This window comes from Rhineura floridana, chromosome 6 (genome assembly GCF_030035675.1).
Source record: "Rhineura floridana isolate rRhiFlo1 chromosome 6, rRhiFlo1.hap2, whole genome shotgun sequence".
In the NCBI taxonomy this organism is placed as follows: domain Eukaryota; kingdom Metazoa; phylum Chordata; class Lepidosauria; order Squamata; family Rhineuridae; genus Rhineura; species Rhineura floridana.
In genome coordinates, this window is record NC_084485.1 from 94,191,865 (window position 1) to 94,218,699 (window position 26,835).

The 26,835-nt window shown below is 43.2% G+C and overlaps 2 protein-coding genes across 6 annotated transcripts in view; both read left to right on the forward strand.

The window, feature by feature from the left end:
- Positions 1 to 26,835, forward strand: part of ACOT11 (acyl-CoA thioesterase 11) — a 155,087-nt gene that overhangs the window by 57,573 nt on the left and 70,679 nt on the right. Inside the window, exons 1-2 of one of the 5 annotated variants that reach the window (XM_061633097.1) lie at positions 9,356 to 9,526; positions 24,697 to 24,809. The exons of 2 other annotated variants lie outside the window; for them this stretch is intronic. The gene's annotated coding sequence lies outside the window, so the exon portion shown is untranslated. Of the gene's footprint in view, positions 1 to 9,355; positions 9,527 to 24,696; positions 24,810 to 26,835 lie in introns of those variants that run through there. 2 more of the 5 variants (XM_061633095.1, XM_061633096.1) reach the window with 2 other exon arrangements.
- LOC133386729 (uncharacterized) lies at positions 19,944 to 22,517 on the forward strand. Its single transcript, XM_061630479.1, has 2 exons — positions 19,944 to 19,972; positions 21,274 to 22,517. The coding sequence occupies exon 2, from the start codon at positions 21,675 to 21,677 to the stop codon at positions 22,323 to 22,325; it is 651 nt and encodes a 216-aa protein (XP_061486463.1). The 5' UTR covers positions 19,944 to 19,972; positions 21,274 to 21,674; the 3' UTR covers positions 22,326 to 22,517.

Below are 26,835 nucleotides of genomic sequence, written 5' to 3' on the forward strand. Positions count from 1 at the left end.
TCCCTGCCCCCACCCCCATTCTCTCCCCCTGCCTGCCATCCTAAATGGATTAAAAGTAAGAGATCAGATCGCTCACTCTCCCTGCCCCTACCCCCATTCTCTCCCCCCCCCCCGCCTGCCATCCTAAATGGTTTAAAAGTAAGAGAGCAGATCGCTCACTCTCCCTGCCCCCACCCCCATTCTCTCCCCCCGCCTGCCCTCCTAAATGGTTTAAAAGTAAGAGATCAGATCGCTCACTCTCCCTGCCCCCACCCCCATTCTCTCCCCCCCCACCGCCTGCCATCCTAAATGGTTTAAAAGTAAGAGATCAGATCGCTCACTCTCCCTTCCCCCACCCCCATTCTCTCCCCCCGCCTGCCCTCCTAAATGGTTTAAAAGTAAGATCGCTCACTCTCCCTGCCCCCACCCCTGTTCTCTCACCCCCCCCGCCTGCCCTCCTAAATGATTTAAAAGTAAGATTGCTCACTCTCCCTGCCCCCACCCCCATTCTCTCCCCCCGCCTGCCCTCCTAAATGGTTTAAAAGTAAGATCGCTCACTCTCCCTGCCCCCACCCCTGTTCTCTCACCCCCCCCGCCTGCCCTCCTAAATGATTTAAAAGTAAGATTGCTCACTCTCCCTGCCCCCACCCCCATTCTCTCCCCCCGCCTGCCCTCCTAAATGGTTTAAAAGTAAGAGATCAGATCGCTCACTCTCCCTGCCCCCACCCCCATTCTCTCCCCCCCCCCGCCTGCCATCCTAAATGGTTTAAAAGTAAGAGATCAGATCGCTCACTCTCCCTGCCCCCACCCCCATTCTCTCCCCCCCCCGCCTGCCATCCTAAATGGTTTAAAAGTAAGAGATCAGATCGCTCACTCTCCCTGCCCCCACCCCCATTCTCTCCCCCCCCCGCCTGCCATCCTAAATGGTTTAAAAGTAAGAGATCAGATCGCTCACTCTCCCTGCCCCCACCCCCATTCTCTCCCCCCCCCCGCCTGCCATCCTAAATGGTTTAAAAGTAAAATAGCTCACTTTTACATGTTTAACATTTTGCTTTTTTTAAAAAAAGAAATGAAATCCTGCCTAGCGTAAACGAAGTTATTTATTTTAAAAACAATATCAAACGTTATTTTATTTTGGCGATTTTTCCCGTCAGTGAGAGGGCACTTCCGGTGCTCTTTCGGATCACGCGACGCCTCAGCTGAGGCTTCCCAGCAGGCGGGTGGGAGACTCAGCGCGCTCTTTCCTCCCTACCTGGAAGAAATGGGAATGGGGGCGATTTGGGGGAGCAGTGAGTAACCTAGCAAGAAAAGCCGGCGGAAGAAAATAATCATTACACGTTCCTGTTTTGCGTAGATGGAGCCTGTACTAATTGACAGGTTGCCTGCCTGTTTATTATTATTGAGACGGGAGTTAGAGCAAAGCCACACACCTTTTCCTCAGTCCAAACCAGCGGTACTGGTTTTTTTAAAAAGGCAAGCAGTAAAGAAAATGCATGTACCAAAATATAGAAAATAGAGTGGGAAGGAACAAGACCTTTTAAAAAGGGGGATTGACTGGAGAGACTATGGAGGTTAGAGGAAATGAAAGGCAGGTGGAGGATCTGTAGGGTAGAACCAGGACAGTAAATAGCCACTGTACTTGTATCAGCTAGAAAGTATTTGGACAGTAACCAGGATGATTTTTGTTCAAAGCTTCACACTGCTATAAAAGTTTCTTAGTGATCTTGTGCCAGTCACTGTCTCTCTCTCAATTTAATGCACTGATGTTTAGTTGAAATCTGGCTTCCAGCATTATTGAGCCCATCATACCATGTCCTGCACTCTGAGATGATCAAGAAGAGACCCCGGCCCTACTCTGTGTGACAACCTTTCATGTATTTGAAGAGCGCTATCATATCTCCCCTTAGTCTGCTCTTCTCCAGGCTAAACATGCCCAGTTCTTTCAGTCTCTCCTCATAGGACTTTGTTTCCTGTCTCCTGATTATCCTCGTTACCCTCCTCTGAACCCATTCTAGTTTGCTGTATCTTTCTTAAAGTGTGGTGTCAAGAACTGGACGCAGTACTCAAGATGAAGCCTAACCAGTGCTGAATAAAGGAGAACTAGTACTTCACTCACTTTGTTAATGCAGCCTAAAATAGCATTTGCTTTTTTTGCAGCCACATCACACTGTTGGCTCATATTCAGTTTGTGATCAACAACAATCCCAAGATCCTTCTTGCATGTAGTATTGCTGAGCCAAGTATCCCCCATCTTAATAACTGCATTTGGTTTCTTTTTCCTAGGTGTAGAACTTTGCACTTATCCCTGTTAAATTTCATTCTGCTGTTTTTAGCCCAATGCTCCAGCCTATTAAGATCCCTTTGAATTTTGTAATGTTGAAGAGCACTGGGTCCAAGACCAAGCCCTATAGTAGCCAGCTAGTTACCCCCCCCAGGTTGAGAAGAAACCATTGATTAGCACTCTGAATATGATTGTGTAGCCAACTGTGGATCCACCCAATAGCTGTTCCATCCAGTCCACATTCAGCTAGCTTGCTAATCAGAATATCATTTATTTATTTATTTTATTTTATTTATATACCGCCCTAAGCCCGAAGGCTCTCTGGGCGGTGTACAAAAGATAAAACAAGCACAGTGTATAAATACAATAAATCAAGAAACAAAAACAAACAAACAAACAATAAAAGAACCAAACAATGTCCAAAATACAAAATAATAGTGAAATACTGTTAAAATACACTTTAAAATGCCTGGGAGTATAAAAAGGTTTTCACCTGGCGCCGAAAAGATAGTAGCGTTGGCGCCAGGTGCACCTCATCAGAGAGACTGTTCCACAGTTCGGGGGCCACCACTGAAAAGGCCCTAGTTCTAGTCACCACCCTCCAAGCTTCTCGATGGGATGGCACTCGGAGGAGGGCCTTAGATGTTGAGTGCAGTGTACGGGTAGGTTCATATTGGGAGAGGCGTTCCACCAGGTATTGCGGTCCCATGCCATGTAGGGCTTTATAGTTCAAAACCAGCACTTTGAATCTAGCCCGGAAACAAATAGGAAGCCAGTGCAGACGGGCCAGAACAGGTGTTATATGAGCGGACCTTCTGGTCCGCGTCAGCAATCTGGCCGCTGCATTCTGGACTAGCTGTAGTTTCCGAACAGTCTTCAAGGGCAGCCCAACGTAAAGCGCATTGCAGTAGTCCAATCTAGAAGTTACCAGAGCATGAACAACTGTCATAGTGTCCCCTCTTAAGCATCATAGTATCTTCCTTTGGGAAAATCTGTCATATCTGCAGTTGTCAAGAACCTCTGCCACTCCTTTCCATTTTGCTGTTGGTCTAGGGAGAACAACATGCTATTATGGGGAATGCTAATCCTTGATGGGTATTTTGTACCTTTAATACTACTGAAATGACAGGGAAATAATCAGACAGTAATATTCCCATCACCACAGCATTATTATGACAGAAAGCAGGTTGGAGAAGCCTCTCTGTCTGATGCAGCTGTTCATGGTATAAAAACCTGAAAGATCGAACACTTGCAGAACTGGAATTCATGACACTTGCAAATAAGTCCTCGTGACAAGAGAGCTAAATGAATCAGAAACTACCTTCTACATCTAACATGTTTGCTACTTTTTTGTTACATAGTGCTATTCAACAGGCAAGATAAATGTATGAGGAATATTTTTATATAACCATTTAGTTTTATATTTATTATTCAAGTCTATTTTTACTCAGAAACAAGTCCTACAGAAATAAATGGGGCTCACTCACAGATAGGGATGTGCTAAAATTCTGCCCAATTTGGATTTAATACAGAATTTTCTATTAATTCGCTTATTCTCTACCATTGTGGATTGGATTTTTATGTAGCAATCTTCATGTGGCATTTTGTCAAAAGCTTTGCTAAAGTTGAAATATATTGTGTCCACAGCATTCCCACAGTCTATCAGGGAGGTTTGTTGTTGTTGTTATGTGCCTTCAAGTCGATTATAACTTATGGTGACCCTATGAATCAGTGACCTCCAAGAGCATCTGTCATGAACCACCCTGTCCAGATCCTGTAAGTTCAGGTCTGTGGCTTCCTTTATGGAATCAATCCATCTCTTGTTTGGCCTTCCTCTTTTTCTACTCCCTTCTGTTTTTCCAAGCATTATTATCTTTTCTAATGACTCATGTCTTCTCATTATGTGTCCAAAGTATGATAACCTCAGTTTCATCATTTTAGCTTCTAGTGATAGTTCTGGTTTAATTTGTTCTGACACCCAATTATTTGTCTGTTTTGCAGACCATGGTATCCGCAAAGCTCTCCTCCAACACCACATTTCAAATGAGTTGATTTTTCTCAGGGGGGGGGAGGGCAGAGAGGTGCCGGGGCTGAAGCGGCCCAGAGATCACCAAGGTTGCCTGGCCCAGAAGGCGCTGGCGTCGAGGCTGGGTGGGGCGGCTTCGGGGGGAAACGGAGGCAGGCGCTCTGCACAGTGCACATGCTTATTGCTTAGGAGGAGGCGCTCTCTTCCTTTATTTTTATTTTTGTTCTTTTTCTGGTCCTCCCCTCTCTCCTGCTGCCTGTCGGTCCTATATAAGGCCTCATAAAGTAGAAAGGCAATTGCTGCCTACACTCACCCTGCTTGTATGGCCATAAATATTAGGGGACACCCACTGCAGTAGCCAGCCAACACATAAAGTTGCAGTGCCTTATGGATAACTTTGTGGATGATCCCCAGTCAAGTCTTAACAACAGCACAATGCTGACAGGCAGTTGCCAACTGTTTGCCTAGAATGCCCTCCCTTGTCCTTAACATGGCTGCAACCATATCTACTCAGAAGTAAGTCCTATTGAGTTCTATGGGGCTTAGTTCCTTAATAAGCATGTTTACAGTTGTTGCCTTCAGGGGCATCCATCTGTGCTCCCATCTAACATCTCTGCAACACTGAGCTTCTTTCTTCCAATAATGGCCTGGCCTGAGGGCACGTAAACCCTTCTTGCCAGAAGCAAGTAAGCTAGATTAAATGTTCCCTAAAGGCGTTGAACTGTGACCTGGCAGACCAGGGTTGGAATCCCCACACAGCCATGAAGCTCACCGGGTGACCTTGGGCCAGTCACTGCCTCTTAGTCTCAGAGGAAGGCAATAGTAAACCACCTCCGTCTGAATACTGCTTACCATGAAGACCCTATCTGGGATCAACTTGAAGGCAGTCCATTTCCATTTTGCATCACCCTAAGCTTGTGAGAAAGAATGACTTTGTCACTTCAGATGGACCTAGGAACACCCTATTTTAGGTAAGATTTCTATTTTAATCTCCAGAGAATTTTTTTTGAATGGTATGCTCCAAGCAACTGTGGTTGATACAATGTATAATGTTTAATGATGTCACTAGGGCCCGCCCCATGACGTCACTAGGGCCCGCCCCATGACATCACTAGGGCCCGCCCCATGACGTCACTAGGGCCCGCCCCCATTTTCTCAGGTTTTTGAATGGTTCCGACCTGGCAACCCTATTATCAGGTTCCCTCCTCGTTGGCCTGGCAGATTTACAACCAGTCTGCTGGCTAAGGACTTCCCTTCCCTGCTAACGACCCAGGAATTTCCAACCCCCACTGCTGACTCAGTGCAGAGCTGACAGCTAGCTTGGAAAGGTTTTGGTGTGATTTGAGCAAGTCATGAATCAAGACCAGCAAATCTTTGATTCAAATACTAGCCAGATTTTGGGTGAACATCAGGAAAAAACTCCCAACTGTTAGAGTGGGATGACAATGGAACCAATTACCTAGGAAGGTGGTGGGCTCTCCAGCACTGGAGGCATTCAAGAGGTAGCTGGACAGCCAGGTGTCGGGTATGCTTTAAGTTGGATTCCTGCATTGAGTGATGGGTTGGACTCAATGTTGTTATAGGCTCCTTCCAACTCTACTGTTCTATGATTCTATTAAATTATGCAGGTGTGTGCACATGCGCAAAATTGCAGTCATGAATTCCCAATCCTAGTTCTGCAAGTGCAACAGCTGCAGCCTCCACTTATCTCTTTGTTGCTCAGTTATTGGCTATACTCGGAACAAGTCCTGGTCATTTGGAGAGAGTCTTTCACCCAGCATGCTTTGGTTGTGGGAGGTTTAAGTGTCTTTACAACTTCGGTCTTAGAGGTGTGGGTGAGAGAGAGAAGGAAAGGAAATATCTTGAAAGGCCTACTCCCTGCTGCCATGGTCAACAAATTCCTCTTCACATATGGCTTACTGACAATATTGTCCCCCATTGTATAACTTTAAGATATTTTGTAGGAGGTATTGTGATAAAAAAAAATTAAGTTGACTTTGCAGAGTGGAAAAACCCTGAAATCACAACTATGATGTGCCTTAGGGATTCAGGGCACTTCCAGTTTGTCACTATTTTTGTGTGAGATTCAATCACATCCAGGCAAATTCATGTTGCACAATTAAAGCTGCTTTGGCACTCTTGCAAAGGAAACCCACTTCTCCAAAAGATTGGATTCACTGCAAAAAGACCACTTTCCTCATTGCAACATGATGGGAAAATGCCCTGGAAAGTGTGGGACAATGCTTGATGCAACATCTAATATCCCCCTAAATAAAACAGGGTAAATAGTCATTATTTGGAGGTGGGGAGTTTTTTCTTGACCCCATTGTCATGGACAGATCACCGCTTGCTGAAGTTTAGGCTTACAGCTGCCCTTTCCCTCTGCAAGGGTGGAGGACCTATTAACCAGGTCCGACCTCGGAGACTAATGGATCCTTTGGGTTTCCAAAGGGCTCTGGGGGATTTTCCGGCTGATAAGACAGGTGCTCCTGTCGAAGCCCTGGTCGAACTGTGGAACACGGAAATGACCAGGGCTGTGGACACGATCGCTCCTGCGCGCCCTATCCCATGCAGAGCTCATGCAGCCCCGTGGTATACCCCGGAGCTGAGAGCGATGAAGCAAGAGAGGAGAAGGCTTGAGTGCAGATGGAGGCGTACTCCTGACGGATGCAATTACGCCTTGGTAAGTGCCTCCACTAAACTGTATACAGTAGCGGTGAGGGCAGCGAAAAAGCGATATTTCGCTGCTACTATTAAATCATCCCTCAACCGCCCAGTGGAGCTCTTTAAAATTGTCCGAGGGCTTTTACATCCTAGCCCTCAGGAAATTATAGAACCTTCAGTCACCCGCTGTAACGAGTTCGCTGGGCACTTCCAAGATAAAATCTCATGCATCCGCCGGGACTTAGACTCCAGTATTATGGCAGTTGAACCTAATGAGGTATCCGGAGCACGGTCTTGTCCTTATTTATTGGATGAGTTTCAGTTGGTACAGCTTGAGGACGTTGACAAGGTGCTTGGAATGGTGCGTGCAACCACCTCTGTGCTGGATCCTTGCCCCTCTTGGCTAGTGAAAGCTGGCAGGGCTGGAACAACCGGCTGGGCCAGGGAAGTGATAAATGCCTCCTTGAGAGACGGAGTGGTCCCTAGTTGCTTAAAAGAGGCAGTAGTGAGACCACTCCTGAAGAAACCTTCCCTGGACCCAGATAATTTGAACAACTATAGACCGGTAGCGAATGTTCCATTCCTGGGCAAGGTCTTAGAACGGGTGGTCGCTAGCCAGCTCCAGGTGCTCTTGGATGAAACCGATTATCTAGATCCGTTTCAATCCGGTTTTAGGCCCGGTTTTGGCACTGAAACAGCCTTCGTCGCCCTGTATGATGACCTGTGTCGGGAGAGGGACAGAGGGAGTGTTACTCTGTTGATTCTCCTTGATCTCTCAGCTGCTTTTGATACCATCGACCATGGTATCCTTCTGGGGAGACTCATGGAGTTGGGAGTTGGAGGTACTGCTTGGCAGTGGTTCCGCTCCTACTTGGTGGATCGTCTCCAGAAGGTAGGGCTTGGGGAACATTGTTCGACACCCTGGACTCTCCATTGTGGAGTCCCGCAGGGATCGGTCCTGTCCCCTATGCTTTTTAACATCTACATGAAGCCGCTGGGTGCGGTCATCAGGAGCTTTGGAGTGCGTTGTCACCAGTATGTTGATGACACGCAACTCTATTTCTCCTTTTCATCCTCTTCAGGTGAGGCTGTTAATGTGCTGAACTGCTGCCTGGCCGCGATAATGGACTGGATGAGAGCTAATAAACTGAGGCTCAATCCTGACAAGACCCAGACGCTGTTGGTGAGCGCCTTCTCTGACCAGATGGTGGATGTTCAACCTGTTCTAGATGGGGTTACACTCCCCCTGAAGGAACAGGTTCATAGCTTGGGGGTTCTTTTCGATCCACTCCTGTCTCTCGAGGCGCAGGTGGCCTCGGTAACACGGAATGCGTTCTACCACCTTCGGTTGGTAGCCCAGCTACGTCCCTATCTGGAAAGCGACGACCTCGCTTCAGTTGTGCATGCTCTGGTAACCTCTAGATTGGATTACTGCAATGCGCTGTACGTGGGGCTGCCTTTGAAGACAGTTCGGAAACTACAGCTAGTGCAAAACGCAGCTGCTAGACTGCTGACGAGGACTAGGCGGTCTGCACATATAACACCTGTTCTGGCCCGTTTGCACTGGCTACCTATTTGTTTCCGGGCCAAATTCAAAGTGCTAGTTTTGACTTATAAAGCCTTACACGGTGCGGGACCACAATACCTGACAGAATGCCTCTCCTGATATGAACCTACCCGCTCACTACGTTCAACATCTAAGGCCCTCCTCCGAGCTCCGATTCACAGGGAAGCTCGGAGGGTAGTAACAAGATCTAGGGCCTTTTCGGTGGTTGCCTCCGAATTATGGAACAGTCTCTTTGATGAGGTGCGCCTGGCGCCTACACTTTTATCTTTTAGGCGCCAGGTTAAAACCTTTTTATTCTCCCAGGCATTTTAACCTATTTGTGTTTTTAATCTATCTTGGTTATTTACTTGTTTAATACTGTATATTTTATTGTTTTTGTGATTTTATTGTATTTTATCCATGTTGTACACCGCCCTGAGAGCCCTTGGGCTGTGGGCGGTATATAAATCGAACAAAATAAAATAAATAAACAGGCATCATCATCTAATCTCTCAGCAAACAAGTCAGACTGAATGCTCTTTAAACAGGTCCTCTGAAGCGACCTCAGACTCGGAGTTCTCTGCTTCATTTATTTCCTATGAATTGGTAAGTAGTATGTGGGCATGCATGTCTCATTGTGGCTAATGTTCAAGATTCTTGAAAATTCTGAAGAAATTCCTGTTAATCTAAGGGTAGTGGTGTGTGTGTGCCAGGGAAGAGACTGATGAAAGAGTTTGGAAAGTTGGTTAATGATGAACAGTTACATAAAATTCCACCTTAAGAAAACTTCAATAGACTTTTTAAACGGAAGTTGAGAGTATACCACTCCCTAGTGATCTGAAGAACAGACTTGGCAGTAGCTGTGCTGGAAAACCCTCGAGACACATACAGAGTAAAGAGCATGGGGCAGGAAAGTACTGCAAGCAGGTGGCCTGATGTTTTTTCCTCAGTGACAAGTCTCAGTCTGAACTAATCACTTACTGCAAGTACTTCCCTGTTTCACAGGAATAATCTTCAGCTTCCTCTGAAGGTGAGAGAGGCAGGGGAGTCGGGAGAGAACTAGCGTGGAGTAGGTTTTGCTGGGTTCTGAGGAATATTTTTTAAAATAAAGTGTGGAGGAAATGAGTTTTCAACCTATGAACATCTAGTCTTTGGGGGAGGTGTAACAAGAGGGTTTCTAGAGTACTTTAAGTATGTTTAGTGTTAAATACTTGTGCACTGATGCAAGTTCTGCCTAAAGGCAGCTTCAACAAACTCTATTGGTATACAATGCATACAATAAAAAAATCACTTCTGTGGTAAAGGAGGAAATGCACACTTTATTTTCAAAGGTACATGACAGAGTGGTGAACCTTTTTATTTTTGTTTCATGACATAGCATTTGTCAGATGAAAGCAGAAAATGTACTGAATTTGCTCTTTCGGTAGTGGTGCAATACTGTAGTTTTAAAACTCTCATTCCACAAGCAAAAGTTTATCTTTTTGTCAGTATTCCTACCTCTACTTTGCACGGTATCCTCTTACATTAAATTTATTCAGATAGAGGGGGTTAGACATCAAAAATGTGTTAATCATATAATCTACAAAGTTTAAATATACTACATAGTATAAGCATATATAAGTGTTTGAAAGTAAATCCCACTGAAATCAGAAATATTTGCTTCTAAGTAAATATGTTTGGGATGTGGGGTCCCAAGTGTAATATTTATAACAAACAAGGTCAACATCTTTCTACCTACTTTATAGATGCAGAACTGATGCTGAAAGTAACTTGCTAAAGGGTGCTCAGCAACTCTCTAGTTGAGCTGACTTCAAACCCCCTGCTCAGACATCTGCTAGAGTAGACAATACTAACAGCATTTGTTCTAACTATGATGGAAGGATAGGATGGGGAGTTCTAGGATGCATCCATATTGTTCCTCCTAATTTTCAAGCTTCTTCTTGAAATTTAATTGGAACGTTAGATAAATTTTGGAATAAATCTCATTTATTAGGGCGGTATATAAATAAAATAATAATAATAATAATAATAATAATTTGATTTTTTTTGTAGGGAAAAACTTGGGGGGCAAGATAGGTGTCTTTACAGGTGTTTATTTTTAGTCATGAAATAGGTTATATTTTAGCATACCAGGTAATGCCAATGTATAATATTTGGTGACATTCTTTTACTGCCCCAGAAATATTTGTCTTCAGCTGGTGTGGAAGCCATGTGGGCTTGGTTCTCATATAATTGTCCGATTTCTTGGATGAGTTTCAGTTGGTACAGCCTGAGGACGTTGACAAAGGTGCTTGGACAGGTTCATGCAACCACTTCTGTGCTGGATTCTTGCCTTTCTTGGCTAATTAAAGCTAGCAGGGATGGAACAGCCGGCTGGGCCAGGGAGGTGATTAATGCCTCTCTGCGAGAGGGGGTGGTCCCTGGTTGCCTGAAAGAGGCGGTAGTGAGACGACTCCTGAAGACATCCTCCCTGGACCCAGAAAATCTTAATAACTATAGGCCGGTAGCAAATGTTCCATTCCTGGGCAAGGTCCTTGAACGAGTGGTTGCAGGCCAGCTCCAGACACTCTTGGATGAGACCGATTATCTGGATTCATTTCAGTTGGGTTTCAAGCCTGGTTTTGGCACGGAAACAACCTTGGTCGGCCTGTATGATGACCTCTGTCGGGAGAGAGACAGGGGGAGTGTGACTCTGTTGATTCTCCTTGATCTCTCAGCGGCTTTTGATAGCATCGACCATAGTATCCTTCTGGGAAGACTGGCTGAGTTGGGAGTGGGAGGGACTGCATGGCGGTGGTTCCGCTCCTACTTGGCTGGTCGGCTTCAAAAGGTGGTGCTTGGGGAACATTGCTCGGCACCCTGGACTCTCCAGTATGGGGTTCCACAGGGGTCAGTTCTGTCCTCCATGCTGTTCAACATCTACATGAAACTGTTGGGTGCAGTCATCCAGAGCTTTGGTGTGCGTTGCCATCAGTATGCTGATGACACGCAGCTCTATTTCTCCTTTTCATCTTCTTCAGGTGAGGCTGTCAATGTGCTGAACCAGTGTCTGGCTGCGACAATGGACTGGATGAGGGCTAATAAACTGAGGCTCAATCCAGACAAGACTGAGATGCTGATAGTGGGTGGTTCTTCTGACTGGATGGTGGATGTCCAACCTGTCCTGGATGGGGTTGCACTTCCCCTGAAGGAGCAGGTTCGTAGCTTGAGGGTTCTCCTAGAACCATCTCTGTCACTTGAGGCTCAGGTAGCCTCGGTAGCATGGAGTGCCTTCTACCAACTTCGGTTGGTGGCCCAGCTACACCCCTATCTGGACAGGGATAACCTGGCTTCAGTTGTCCATGCTCTGGTAACCTCCAAGCTAGATTACTGCAATGCACTCTACGTGAGGCTGCAAAATGCAGCGGCCAGATTGGTAACAGGGACCAGACAGTTTGAACACATAGAACCGATTCTGGCCCACTTGCATTGGCTGCCTGTATGTTTCTGAGCTTGATTCAAGGTGCTGGTTTTAATCTATAAAGCCTTACATGGCTTAGGACCACCTCTCCCGACATGAACCCACCTGTACACTGATGGAACGCCTCTCCCAACATGAACCCACCAGTATACTATTCTCAACATCTAAGGTCCTCCTCCAGGTGCCTACTCTGAGGGAAAGTGGGAGGCTGGCAGCAAGGGAGAGGGTCTTCTCAGTGGTGGCCCCCAAATTATGGAATGATCTTTTTGACGAGATGCGTCTGGCTCCAACACTGTTATCTTTTCGGCGCCAGGTCAAGACTTTCCTCTTCTCCCAGGCATTTTAGCATGTGTTTTAAAATTGTTTTTAATTGTTTTTAATTGTGTTTTTAAATTGTTTTTGTGTTTTATAATTTGTATATCTGTTTTTATTGTTTTTAATTGCTGTAAACCACTCAGGGAGCCTCGGCTATGGGGTGGTATATAAATGTAATAAATAAATAATGCTAAGCCATGTTTGAGAGACAACTCATGGTTTGTTAAACAGTCAGTCAAATAAACAGTGGCTCGTTCCTCTAGTTTGGTTTGCTTTCCAGCTCTTCTTGCCTCATGCCTTTGTAGCATGGGATGTACTCTGGGATGGAGTAGCCAAATCATAGTTAGGGAGGGGTCCTGGGTTCACTTAATGCCAAGAAATAGTTAAAACAAGCCAAGGTTTGTAAGCCAACAACAAACCATGGCTTGAGGTTGGGGTTTCTGGCAATAAGCAAACCATATTGGAGCCAATGGGCAGGGTTTGGATGATCCAAACAAGCCATGGTGTAGTAGTAAAAAAACATTGTCATACAGAAAGATCAGGAAGAAATGGGGAGATAAACATCCATTCTTGGGTAAAGGGCTGTGATTGCCATAATAATATGATGGCATAATATTAATGGAAACAAATTAACGTTTGCTCACCTTCAGCAGGTGCCATCACTACTAACTTTTAGATGTTTGTTGAAAACATTCCTATACTGCCAGGCTTATACAGACCGTTTATATATAAGTTTTTAAATATATAAGTATTTAAAGTTGGTTGGTGATTTGTGATACTGTTTTTTTATGTGTTGTGTATATATATTTGTTGACCATCTTTTTGATACTTTCTAAAAATGAAATTGTGGCGTGGACATATTTTCATAAATAAATAAATGAACAGGAATGAATGAGAGCATACAGAGGAGAGCAACAATTCAGCACAGATACAGGCCTAGTCTGCACATCATGCTAAGCCAAAACTTGGCCAAGTATGAATGTGTAGACTCACAGCTGCGACTGAAGCAGGCTACTGTGTAGACACGCAGCTGAGACATTGCAGCAACACATTCTGGGGAAGTGCAGGGGCACATTCTTGATGTTTTGCCCAAACAATGAACCTCTTCCACCATCCTATTTGTAAAGTGCATGATTACAGACTCTGAACCTCCTTGGGAAGAATGACTTTTATGTTTGCTTTCTCAGGAATGTTATTGCTATTGTAGTGAGAAAGGAAGTTGGTCTGAATGATCTCTCAGGGTTCTCTCCCCTCCCTCCCTCCCTCCCTCCAGTTACAAAAAGAAAACCGGAGATTGCTACAGAGGGCAAACCAATTAGTTGGCCAGTTCCTATTTGTAGAGGGTACACTGATGGATCTGAATAGCTGGCCTTTGCATAACTAAGGACATGGTGAAATAATTCATTCTAGAAGAAGGCATGCCTTTCTTCCCCCACTCCTGGCTGGAGGGGATGTCATCCAGGTGCCTGGGTGTGTGAGACACAATAGACTAGAATTCTTTGGAGATACAGTAACATGATTTGGAGAGGGAGGGTGCCTGCTTTAAAGTCTGTAAGATAACACCATTTTTAGGACTGACTGTGTATCCCTAGAAATCTGATGGGAAACAGTGAATATGGGACATTTGTAGGAGTTAAGCTGTATCGTCCATTATGCCCAATCTGTGTGTGCGCATGTGTGAATAAATATTACAAAACGCCATAAGCTGTCAGTGGCCTCATTTCAAAAGAAATGGAACTTTTGATACATGCTGCTACTGTGGAGTGTAATACTATACATTTTCTGAATCATAGAGGGACATCCAGTTCTTTGGGAAAGAGGAAGAAAAAGTAAAGTGGGAGTATGTCTATGGAGAGGGCTGATGGGTTTTGGGGGGGGCTTTATCAGGAAAGGACTGTGGTGGTTGCAATTTCCAGCTAAGCCCTAGCATTATTTGCATAATCTTGCACAGGCCATGTATGTGTAGATGTACAGAGAAAGTAATTTATCTGTAGGATTTTTGTAATATGCGTTTTATTTCTCAAATTTATTCTATTCAAATTTGTTCCTAATTGTTCAAGGGGGCATAATGATGTGTGTATCTGTGAAGCAAACACAAGTTTAGAATTTCCCTTCATTTTAATACCTTTTCATAGATCTCTGTTAAAAATTACATGAACAGAAAATTACATAAACTTGTTGTATTGCTTGGTTATATGCAGTGGGGTTCCTGGATCCCTCTCTCTGGCTACCTCTTCGGTGGAAAGAGGAAAAGAATTATTGCCCTGCCCTTGTTGTGCTTCCGAAGTTGGGGATACTTTGGAAGATAATTGTCATTCATTGCCCCTCAATGGAATTTTTCAAACTATTTCAGGCTAATGCAATATTGCTTGCTACTATGGATATTGCTTAATTATACACCAATAATCCCCCATGAGACTCTCATGATAGCTGCTCATGTTTCTGTTTTTAAATATTCCCAGAAAGTGTGAAAGAAGTTCTGATGGTTTAAAATTGGGAATACTGTATATGAGCTGAAACAAAGAAGAATCTAGGTTAAGGTAAAAGGTGGGCAAGCAACAGTCTCTCAAGTGGTGGAGAATGGTGTTGCCTGTGCTATTTTAAACCTGCCCCAGTCCCTCATTTAGGCCAGAGGTGGGGAACTGGTAGCGCTTCAGATGTTGTTGGACTACAACTCCCATAATCTCTGAACATGAAATTTGGAGCCCAGCAACACCTGGAGGACCACAGGTTCCCTGTCCTTGATCTAGGCCATTCTTTCCCAACTTGGTGCCCTAAAGCCGTTTTGCAGTACATATCCAAAACAGCACCCAGGGCTGATGGAAGCTGTAGTCCAGCAACATATGGAAGGCACCAGGCTGGAGAAGCCTGCCCTAGGATAATACCACACTGCAGTCAGGGCCGTCCCCAGGCATGCCAGGGCCCTTGGGCACCAGCATGCCCTGGGCCCCTCCACTCCCCCTCTGCGATCCACAGAACTTAAGCATCCGCAGACTGCAAGACAGGAGCTTCTGCACTGTCCGCCATCCCCCTGCTAGCCCCACGCTTCTCCTACCTTTCCGTTGGTTTTTGCGGTGTGTGCAGGTTTGCCATCAATCAAGATAGCGGCCGAGGTTTCCCTAAGGGGGTGAAGCCTCTGCCGCCATCTTCGTTGATGGCAGCAATGCGCGCGTGTAGCACGCATGCATGCCATCAGCAAAGATGGCGGCAGAGGCTTCAGCCCCTTAAGGAAACCTTGGCTGCCATCTTAATTGATGGCAAATCTGCGTGCCACAAAAAACAACGGAAAGGTAGGTAAAGCGGGGGGATAGCAGAGGGATGGCGGTCTGTGGATGCTTCCGCGAATCACAGAAGGAGAGCGGAGGGCCTCCTGTAGCTCCAGGGGCCCTCGGGCCAGTGCCCCACCTGGCTGCCCTTTAGAACCTATCACAGCCCCTTTAAGCAATTGAAAACTATGTGGCTCACTAAGCCAGTCATCAGGTATGCCATAAAGGTACTTACAGACCAAATATGGTTTGTACAATGAAGATAAGTTGCATGATGCCTGGCAAGGTAGATAAAACTGACCTATACATTTTAGGGTCAGGGTACTTCAAGGACCTTTTGCTCTCAAATGAATCTGCCTGCATTTGGAGATCTACTTTGGAGACCCTTTTTCAAGTCCCTTGCCTTCTGTGGTGAGATGGGTAGTGACCTGGTCTTTACCATTAGTAGTACCTTATTTTTGGAATGCCCTTTTCAGGGAGGTTTGCCTGGTATTAACTTGTCTTTCTGATACTAGGTAAATAAACTAAAATGCTATTTTAGTGTATGTCCTATCTTGCTGGCTTTGGTTTTGTTTGGTGTTACTATTAACTGTTGTGGTTATGTTTTGATGTTTTATGTTTCAATGTTTTATTTTGTTAATTTTTGAGATGTTGTAAGACCCATTCAAGGTTTAAGAGTGGGATGTAAGTATAAAGCAATGACAATCGTGGAGATCCCTTTCTGACCCAAGTAATGTTAGTCAGATCTTGAATAGAATTGCATCCACTGACTGGATGAAGTTTGCCCCATCTCCAGAGCTTGGAAAAGTTACTTTTTTGAACTACAACTCCCATCAGCCCCAGCCAGCATGGCCACTGGATTGGGCTGATGGGAGTTGTAGTTCAAAAAAGTAACTTTTCCAAGCTCTGCATCTCTATGCCATCCATCCATTGCCTGTGGCAATTAAGTGCCTCTAGAGAAAGTGGTGCAATCACTCCCCCCAAACTCCCCTAATGATCATTTATAGTAATTCCTCCCTCCGCATAAAGGTTTCCTCCACTTGCACTTATCCCAGTTAGAAATTACAAGAATTTCAGTTGGACTTTCTAACGGCTGTTTGAATCTGTCTTAGCTGACATCCTCCATTGCTCCACTTTAGCTGACATCCTCTATCTCTCAGAAAAGGTGTGGGCAACTTATATCACTGGAAAATTTAATTGCCTTGCCTGATGCCATGGTGGAAAATGTGGTGGAGTAGGTTGGTTGGATGTTTTGCTCATGTGCACATAATTCACGTTTTGACCTGGTAGATTCAGTTGTTGGAGAAGTTCAACTAGTCAAGCTAGTGAAGCTGAAAGTTGACAATTCTCTCTGCATTCTTCCTCTCCTGCTCAGATTTCTTGGTCCATTCTCAGTATTTCATTTGGTGCCTCTTCGGCATTTATGTTTTTAATTCTAGTATAGTTGTCCTACGCACTTAGCCAAACAAGGAGGACTGCAATACTAAGGCCACATCTACACCATACATTTAAAGCACTATTATATCACTTTAACTGTCATGGATTCCCCCAAAGAATCCTGGGAAGAGGGGTTGATAGTTGAATCACTCTGGGAATTGTAGCTCTTTGAGGTGTATACAGGGTCTCATAACAACTCCCAGTACCTTTAACAGACTACAGTTCCTAGGAATCTTTGGGGAAAGGCTTGACTGTTTAAAGTAGTGTAATAGTGCTTTAAATGTATGGTGCAGATGTGACCTCCAGTATCCCAGAGCATTCAAGAATCCTTGAGATTCCATAAGTCTCCAGGGCAGTTGATACTAATTGGTTCCTCCATCCCTACAGGGGAGAGCTGCCACCATTTGATCAAATCTCATCAGGCAATGGTCCATCCATGACAAAGGTGTCAGGGTAACACCCCCTACCATGGAATCAAAACCAGCCCACTTGGTGACAGAAACCAGATTGATGATGTAACCTGCAATATGTTTCAGGCCAATGATGTATAAGGAGTTCACACAGGGCATATTTATTTGACTTTTGTAAGCTGCCTGAGAACATAATGTTTTCTTGGGGGCTTAAATAAATATAAGGAATTTAAATACAAAGTAAAGTATAAAACCATTAAAAAGGGGCAGTGAATCTACATAAATACAACAAAACAGAACTCTGAACTCTCTGCACCCCCAAATTAAAAACAGACTAAAAATAAGACAAGGTAACTTGGGCAATATTAAAAGGCCTAGGTAAACAGAAGTCTTCACCTGGCACTAACAATACCGCGAAGATGGCACCAAGCGAGCCTTTTTGGGAAGGCTATTCCATATTCACAGTGACACTACCGAAAAGGTCCTCTCTCTGGCAGCTATCTGCTTCATTTCATTTGGCTGGGGCATTTCTGAAAGGAGAGCAGGGCATTTGAAGATGATCTTAAATTTTGGGTAGGTACTTATGGGAGAAGGCAGTCTTTCCCATAGCCTTGGCCCAAACTACTTAGGGCTTCAAAATTTAAAACCAGCATTTTAAATTGGGCCCAGATAAGGACTAGGAAATGGGCAAAACATGTGTGTAATGCAATCAAACTGACCAGTCCCAGTTAATAATCTTGTGGCCGCATTCTGGGCAAGCTGCACCTTCCACACCATTTTTAAAGGGTGCCCCACATAAAGCACATTGCAGTGGTCTAAAATGGCAGGTTACCTGAGCATGGGTAATTGTGGCCAAACTATCTCCTAAGGCTGTAGGTTGGCATATTTGCCAAAACTGATAAAAGGCAATTTGAGCCACAGAGGTCACCTGAGCCTCTAATTGACAATGTTGGATCAATAAGCCACCCCTGCCCCAGACTGTGAACCTGATCCTTTAGGGGGAGGACAACCCCTTCTGAAACAAGCTGAACATACCTAGGTGGATGAACCACCAGCCAACAATATTTCCATTTTGTCTGGAATGAGACTCAAGTTTGTTCATCTTCATCCAGTCCATTACTGTATCCAACCACTGGTTCAGGACTGACACGTGCTTGATGAGAGAGAGAGAAAGCTGGATAGTATTGGAGGCACCTCATACCAGATCTTCAGATGACTTCTTCCAACAGTTTCATCAGGCTGGCTAACCCAAGACCCCGAGTGCTGTATACGGCACACCAAAATATTTATTGTGGTCCTCAGGACCTCCCAATATTTTTTTTCATTTAAAATTTTAATTGTTAGTTAGTTATTATTATTAACCCTGGGTTCTCTGCTGTGGTACCATGCTGCCAGGACCTTCCCCAAATTTGTCACAAAAATAAAAAAATACTTTTACTGATTGCTCTTGCAGGTCTCCCTCTGTGATTCTGTGATACTAAAAGGGTTTGTATTGCCCCTTCAAACTTGTCCCTTAATATTTATTTTTTTGTAATGAATTTAGCAATAATGAACAATGATAAATTATTTAAAATAGTGTAGAATGGCTGATGGGAAAGCCTTCTTTGAGAACCTCTCACCATATCTATTTTTATACTTTTGCCACACCCACTTTGACATGTGGCTCCTTGAGGGCTGATTATGGGTTAGTGTGGCCTTAGCCCCCTAAAACATTGAGCCAGCCTGATGTAGATGTTGAACAGCTTGGAAGAAAGAATAAAGGATTTTGGAACCCCAATCTCGCTGCTTAGAAATTTTAAAGAGATTTTAAAATACCAAGCTGTTTATGAACACTTCAAAATAAATGGCACCCCCTTCTGGAAACAAGTAGGAGTGGAACTACTGCCAACCTAATTTGGGCAGCTTATCCAGAAGGGTGCCATGGCTGATGACATCAAAGTTGCTGAGAGGTCCAGGTATCTCAACAGTCGCATTCCTCCTGTCTTTCTTGGAACAAAGGTCCTACCTCAAGGTAACCCAATACTGTTTGTACCAACAACTTGCACAGAAGCTAGACAATAACTGTCATCTGAAAATGACTCGAAGTGGCCAGCTCCCCAATTCCTCCCCAATTGACATTCAGCATACCAGGGATGTTGTGTATGCTCAATACTCATTGGATGAGGTTTTGAGTCTTTTTTCTCTCACACACATAGGTTGTGTGTTTTGTATGTATTTCTGAAAAAACTCAAGGTTTTGTATTCCTCAGTCATACAAATACCCCTCTCCCCTTGTTTCTTAATGGTCTTGTTTTGACACTCATTCTGTCTGTACTCACTGCTTGAGTTTGCAATTAGGAGGAACTTTAATGTTCTTTTAAAAGTCTTTTCCAGCTATGTAACTTCAAAAACAGAGATCTTTGCCACATGAATTCAGCGATGATACAGTCTTATAAAGGATGGTACCATTTGCTTGTCTGAATATTTCTGTGACCTCTACTGCTTGTTTCATGTAGCATTGCTTTTCATCCTGATTTGATACGAAACTGGAAAATGACAAGATATTTCCTGAGAAATTTTGGGACACTTATATGGTAATTTCTTAACAGTGTATCCTTTTAAAGAACCTAAAACTACTCATTGTTAATTGGATGCTTGTAAACAATATAATATATACTATTTACAAGCAAATTGAAATTCATACTTGATTTGTGATATTGGCCTGAATGATCCCGCCAACTTTTCTACTTTTGTTGTTGTTGTTAAATCCTGCTTCTGCAGTGTAGATATCCTGCCCATTAATTACCTCAGTGACTGGTGGAATGTTCAGCTTGAAGGCTTATATACAAAATATAATACAAACACTTTTCCCCCAAGAAGTAGGTCACCCAAGGGGTGACAGTGTAGGAGTGCCATCACCTAGGTAATGTATCTTGTTGCCATGGTGACCCTAAAGTCTGCATCAGTCAACAGCTTTCAAAATTTTGACAGCTGACTGAGACTGAAGGTTTTAATGAGGACAGACACTTGGTTAGTTTCAATAGACAAGTACTCTGAAAATATTCTTCCACCTTGTTAATGTTTCTAGAATGTAAATTAATAATTTAGGGCTCTGCCTGTGCAGTTTCTCCATAGCAAGATTGTTGAAGGATAATAGTGCTGGGCTGGTTCCCCCATTTGATATGCCTTCTGCTGGTCATGAACCCGCTGAGGACATCATGTGGTATTTGCTGGTCCTTTTGTCACATTCCTGGAATAACTATTACACTTGTACAGAAAGACCTCCGTCTCTTCATTGCTTTCTCAGATGGATAACATAGATGTTTATATTTGTAAAACTTGCTGAGGTTAGTTATTATTTTCACATTGATGGTCTTAATTGCATATTTTCTTATCTTCATTTACTGCTATGTCTTCGTATTTTAATACACTGTACCATCTCTCAAGCAGTGTGCTAATCCTGTTTTTTTTAAAAATGGACCATGTCCAAAATTAGTGGCCTGTTGCTTCCTCCTAAGAACAAGTATATCCATTAAAAAGGGTAGTTGAATAATTGGACTTCCGGGAAGGGTGACTTAGCCTGTGCCTGCTTTTGAGACGGGCTCCTGCCTCAAAAGAAGCTTATTCAGATATATCAGTCAGTTTTTTCTTTTTTTTTGACTGATTAAACTTCTCCCGGGTAGGGAGAAACGAAGAGATTAACCTCAAAGCCTATTTTTGTTGGGACGACCAGATCTCATTAATTTATGGGACGAGGTCCAGCCGACGAAGGTGGGACGGATTTTTAACAGCAAGCTCTATCTGATAAAGCGAACGTTCACCTTATCTTCTAAGAGAGAACGCACTAACAGGCAAGCACCCTTCTTTCTATATTTTTCTTTTACTTGACTTAAATTGTTGCTGTTTAAAAGAGATTTGCCAGATTGATCAGTTTTTGACATCTCACTGGGGAGCCGTAACTTCTCTCTGCTACGCACTAATTAATAGCTTATCTCTGTTTTTGTTGCAAAAAGCTGTCCTGGATTTGCATTCTAAAGATATACACAGAAGAGGGATTTCTATTCCAGATTTTTATTTTGAAAAATATTATACTGTTTTGAGACTACTCTCTTTTTGGTCTATTTTATTTTGACGAATCTGTTTCTTGACGATTGCCATTAATTGTTTCGATCCTGGGAACTGCATTTTGTTTACTTAACTATTGGAGAGATAAGGCTGTCTGCTCTGTTTATACTGTGATGTCACCAAGTTTGGAGTATTAACCCAATTGTTGCTGAAATAAGAAGTGGTTTTCCTATATTTTTCTTTTAAAATGGCAATTAAGAAAGTGGCTGAAAATCTGGAAATAACTATGTTTCAGAAAATAATGGATGAGATTGAGATAATGAAAATTGATTTGAGTAAAATGAAGCAGGAGATTAAAGATATAAGGGTCCCTGTGAGAGAGGTGACCCTGGAAGGGGTCCCTGTGAGAGAGGAGATCCCGGAGATTGGAACAGGGGTCCCTGTGAGAGAGGTGACCCTGGAGACTGGAATAGGGGTCCCTGTGAGAGAGGAGATCCCGGAGATTGGAACCAACGTGGAACAGGAACAAGATTTGGAGTCTATGGACTTTAGAAATAAAATCTATTGTTTGGAACTCAATGTTATCTCTGAAGAAATGAATGAAGATTCTAGAGATAAAGTTATCAATGGCATGGATAATCTTCTGGACTGGAATGATGTGATGGAGCCCAATATAGAGAAAATCTATGGAATTAACTGCAGCCATGTGACAATGGAAAAACTTTTAAGAGATGACCCAGTGTATTTTGAAAAAAAGAACAGAGATATGATTTTACAGCAGTATTTCAGCAACCTATTCAGAATGGATGGCAAGAAAATATTTGGGATAGAGGTAATCCCCATCAGACTCTTACTATATGACTATGGCTTTGACAGCAAGATTATTATGGAATACTGATAATGGAAGATTGGATATTGAAATTACTGGACTTAACAAGACTACTGAAGATGGAAGATGGAAAATGGAACTAATAGAGATAATAGAACAATGGCTACTGAAATTATTGAACCTAACAGATTCTGATGTGATGGATTAATTGAAATGTTTATTTTGACTATGGTTATGACAATAAGATTATCATAATTAGTAATGAGATGGATTAATCGATATGCTTATCTGGAAAAAAAAATTGATAGATATATTTCTTAAAGAATTGAAACCTCTCTTTGACTTTTTGTGGAAAGAATAAAGTAATGTTTATGAGATTTGATGATTAAGTAAGATAACTACTGGAGGAAAGTGATTTTATAATATGACTTAAGAGACAGGATTGTTATATATTATAGACTTATAACTGATTTGATCTTTGACAAATGGGAAGTCAATATTTTACTCTTTATTTTTTATTTTTGTTTTTTTTTTTCTTTTTTTTCTTTTTGTTTAACTATTTTTGATTTTGTTTTTTGTCTTTGAATGTTTTATGATTTTGTCTTGTATGTTTTATGAAAATCTGAATAAAAATTATTGAAAAAAAAAAAAAAAAAGGGTAGTTGAATAATTTAATTTGTTTTTACTGTTTCAACTTTTAATTGAGCTTAATTGGCTAAAGCAATGTTATAATATCCCAATACTAGTAATTCTACTGAGGCTATTTACACGAGCAGTAGTTCTGTTTGTTAATTATTGCAGGAAAAACATACGTTGTTTAAACCTATTGCTTCAATTAATCTAAGATGTATAGAAATCTGTTAACAATGAAAATTGACATTGAGTGCCTACAACGAACAGATTGGATTTACAGTTGATTTTAACACACATCGCAGGTTAAATATTGATTTTTTTAAATGCACTTTTCAGCCCCAGTTCTCCTATTTTAAGGATGTTTTGGTTACAGGTAGTTCCCTATTATTGTCAAGAGCAACCTATACTATTTTACTTTCAAGTGTTATAGTCTGTTCTGTGTGTAAGTTTGCATGAAGAATGCTCCCATGAACAAGGTGCTGCATTGCTGGCCCTGCCTCCTTTCATGGCTTCCCTTGTTCCAGTGTTTGTTTGTTTCATTTATACCCCGCCTTTCTTTTCATGAAACCCAAGGCGGCTTACATTTGATTCCCAGGCGCTCTCCTATCCAGGCGTTGACCAGACCTGACCCTGCTTAGCTTCAGGAGGGAGCTGGCTTTATAGGCCTTCAGACCACAGCCTGGGACAGGCCAATGTTAATGTATGGAGGTCTGCCGAAGCAAAGCCTGTGCCCGTAGAACTTTGGAACTTTGGCCATGTTGATCCTGGGGAAGCTGATGTGCTTAAGGGTGTATATGGGTAGAGAGATACTGTTCTGCTGATTCCAGTGTGTCTCCACCTCTGTTTTTTGAAAACAGGGGCACGCAACACTAGCCAAATCTTGCCCTTTTTACTCTAAAACCTGGTTGGATCAGCTCTAGTGTGGTTTTTAAAATTCATCTTCAGACAGATTTCACAGCTGATTGGTAGATCAACCTGTTGCCCCTCCAGGTGTGGCCAATGGAAACACTTTGCTGTAGGCTCAGAGACAGTTTGCTATGGGCTGTCTTGAAAGATCTGAAGTCAGCAGTGGGGAAGGGAGGTGTGTCCAGCCGAGAGCAGAGTAACTTCAAAACGCAGCCAGAAAAACCATTCTCATTGCTTTTGGTGTGCCCACAGCCTATGTGTAGGCCTTCCCCTTGCAGATGTTTACACCTAATCCATGGACAGCAATAGAGGCTTTTCCATTGGGGCAATGTCCCACAACCTCAACCAGCCCTCACCTGCTTGTTTCCTTGCTTACCACCATTCCAAGGAATGACACAGCCTGCCAGCTTCTTCCTCCTTAGTCTCAGTTTTGCCCTTGTAGAAATCAGCAGGGAGGAGGATGGGGACAAAACCAGAATTAGTTGGCTCTCTCACTGGCTCTGACTCCACTTATTGTTGATCTCTTTGCCTTCTACCCTATCAATTCCAATAAGCGCCAGGCACCACTGGTAGACAGGACCAAGGAAAGCTTAAAGGCCTTGACTGGTGGGGCTAGGGGTGACCCCATTGCTCCTTGATCATGTGAAACTCACTTCATGTGAGTTAACATGTGGATGTGGCACACATGTATTATCATCTTTTACAATTCTGAAAGTGGCAAATTCTTCACAACTCCTACTTTTTCAGTCCAGAAGTATTGGAAAGAAAGTAGGCAAATGTTACATAATTCTAATCTTGATAGAATGACCAGTATTTGGTATTATATTAGGAGGAAGCTGAACATTGTGTAACTTCTACACATTTGATGGTCTTTCTCTCTCTGCTTGCTGATGACATGTAGGCAAGTATTTTTCAGTGGAAAACTCTACAGCCAGGAATGTCTCTTTCATCATATTCCAAGACTAAAAATTGGGAGACAAGAAGTCTAAGTGGAACCCAAAACCATTTCTAAAGGTGAGATTTAGTTGGCTAGTATTTTTAGTTGTTATCTACATGACCTGGGGTGTTGTATGTGTATAAGGGGGGATGCAGAGAGAGGGACTGGAGCTCAAAAGCCCCTTTGAGAAGCAACACACAGAGAAGATAGTTTAATGAGGCATGATTAGTAAGAAAGCTTTGGAAAGCACAGTAGGTATAGCTTGAGTCTCTCTGTGTATGTGCGCACATGCACACAAATGCTCAGTCCTTAGATTACTCTATCAGCAAGCTGCACGTATAAAGCAGACTGTTCAACAAGTCACTAAAATAGAAATGCTGGCCTTTGTGGAATTATGTATGTATGTTCCTTGAAGGACAACTGCTGTTTACTTTGCAGCCAGTGCCAAAAACTGCCAGCCTGCAGCTAGGAAAGGAGAAAAAGTAAAAGCCTTCAACAGCTGTGTATGACTAGGACTCCTGTTTCCCATTCTGTCTGCCTTTTTTTAAACACTGTCATTTAAACCTTCTATTTGAGCCCTTTGAGGTTGACAGCCATGAGGCTGATCCTGTGATTGGATGACAGCTATTGTTAACTCATGATGCCTTTCTGCTCAATAGATGTGCATTTAATTTCTCATACTTATGGACAGTCTATACATCCATATTCAGGGTTGCGCTTCTGTTGTGGTTATACCACATTTCCCCGGCTTTGGAAGTGCTATGTTTTGTGTCTGAGGGAAATGTGATTCTTTGCTCAAGTTGAACATTAATTGCTATTGTGATTGCTGTGTGGAATGTGGCTGTGTGAGTGTCAGGACCACCAGCTGGTAAAGCAATTTTGTAAAGCAGTTAATAATGAGTGATCTAAATCAGTTAGCCATTATGCCTGTTTCTTATACTTGTGAATACATTCTCCCTGCAGCCACAATGCAGAATGACCCTACTGGCAAAAACTACCCTAATCTCCTATAGCAGTGTCTTTTAAAAAAATATTTTTAGTTTTATTTGTAATAGCTTTGTTATAAGTTTGTTCTAAAAATAAGTTGAAGCCTGTATCTGCCTTTACATGAGGAAGCTTAATCTTGTAGGAGCCTCATCTTCTCTATAGAAAAGAGCAGGGCCGTTGCCTGGGCCCACAGCGCTGCTCACCTCAACACCCCCTCTCGATACAGGCAGTGCTGGGCTTATATAGGCCTGCCTGCCCCACCTACCTATGATGTCAGTGTGCACGCTGCACATTTGCAATCACCCAAGATGGTGGTGGGGGTGTTAACCCCTTAGGAATGCCATCGCCACCATCTTGGTTCATGGCATGCATGCGTGTGCATCTCATGGGGAATGCACACTGATGCACTAACGCAATAGGTAGGTGAGGCAGGCGGGCTTATTTAAACCTGTGCCAACTGTATTGGGGTGTGTGTGCCTGGGAGCTCCCGCACTGCAATTCACAGCAGTATGGGCTAGCATGACCTGATGTTACCACGGATCATGGAATGGGCTCCACCATCCCATCCAAAGAAGGGGGCCCTGCTGGGACAATCTGACCATGCGCTGGCGCCCATCCTGGAGAAGAGCGAAGAGCCAGACTAGACTTATAGGGACAAGTGAAAATGTTACTGGCTCCCCTGAGAAATCACTGTGTTTGCAAGCTGTAATTCTTCCCTTTACCAGTTGTACAGGCATCACCTAGGTGTAGTAAATAGCAGGCAAAAGGTGCTCAGTGTTGGCAGACTGCTACAGTGTTGTATAAAGCAAAGTGCTCAGATTTGGCTGCTGAGGTCCCCAGTTCAAAAAACCTCAGTAACCTAAGCTGAGAATGGATTTGTAGTTGTACAAAACCTAAACTGCAGCTGGTACATGCATCATTTAAGTTGAAACCATCCACCACTCTGCCTTCTATGTCCTCTGAGTGATGCCACCTCCTTCAGAAATTCAAAATTTATGCTAGTGACTGTTTTGGTAAATGGTTTTTGGGCTGCCATGTTAAATAAGAAGCTTGACGCCCCACAATGTTTCATGCAGAAGTGTTGGGTGTTGCTACAAAACCTTTGTGTTAGCCTAT

Coding starts and splice junctions, on each gene's coding strand:
- LOC133386729 (XM_061630479.1), top strand. CDS start 21,675: ATGGCAATTAAGAAAGTGGCTGAAAATCTGGAAATAACTATGTTTCAG.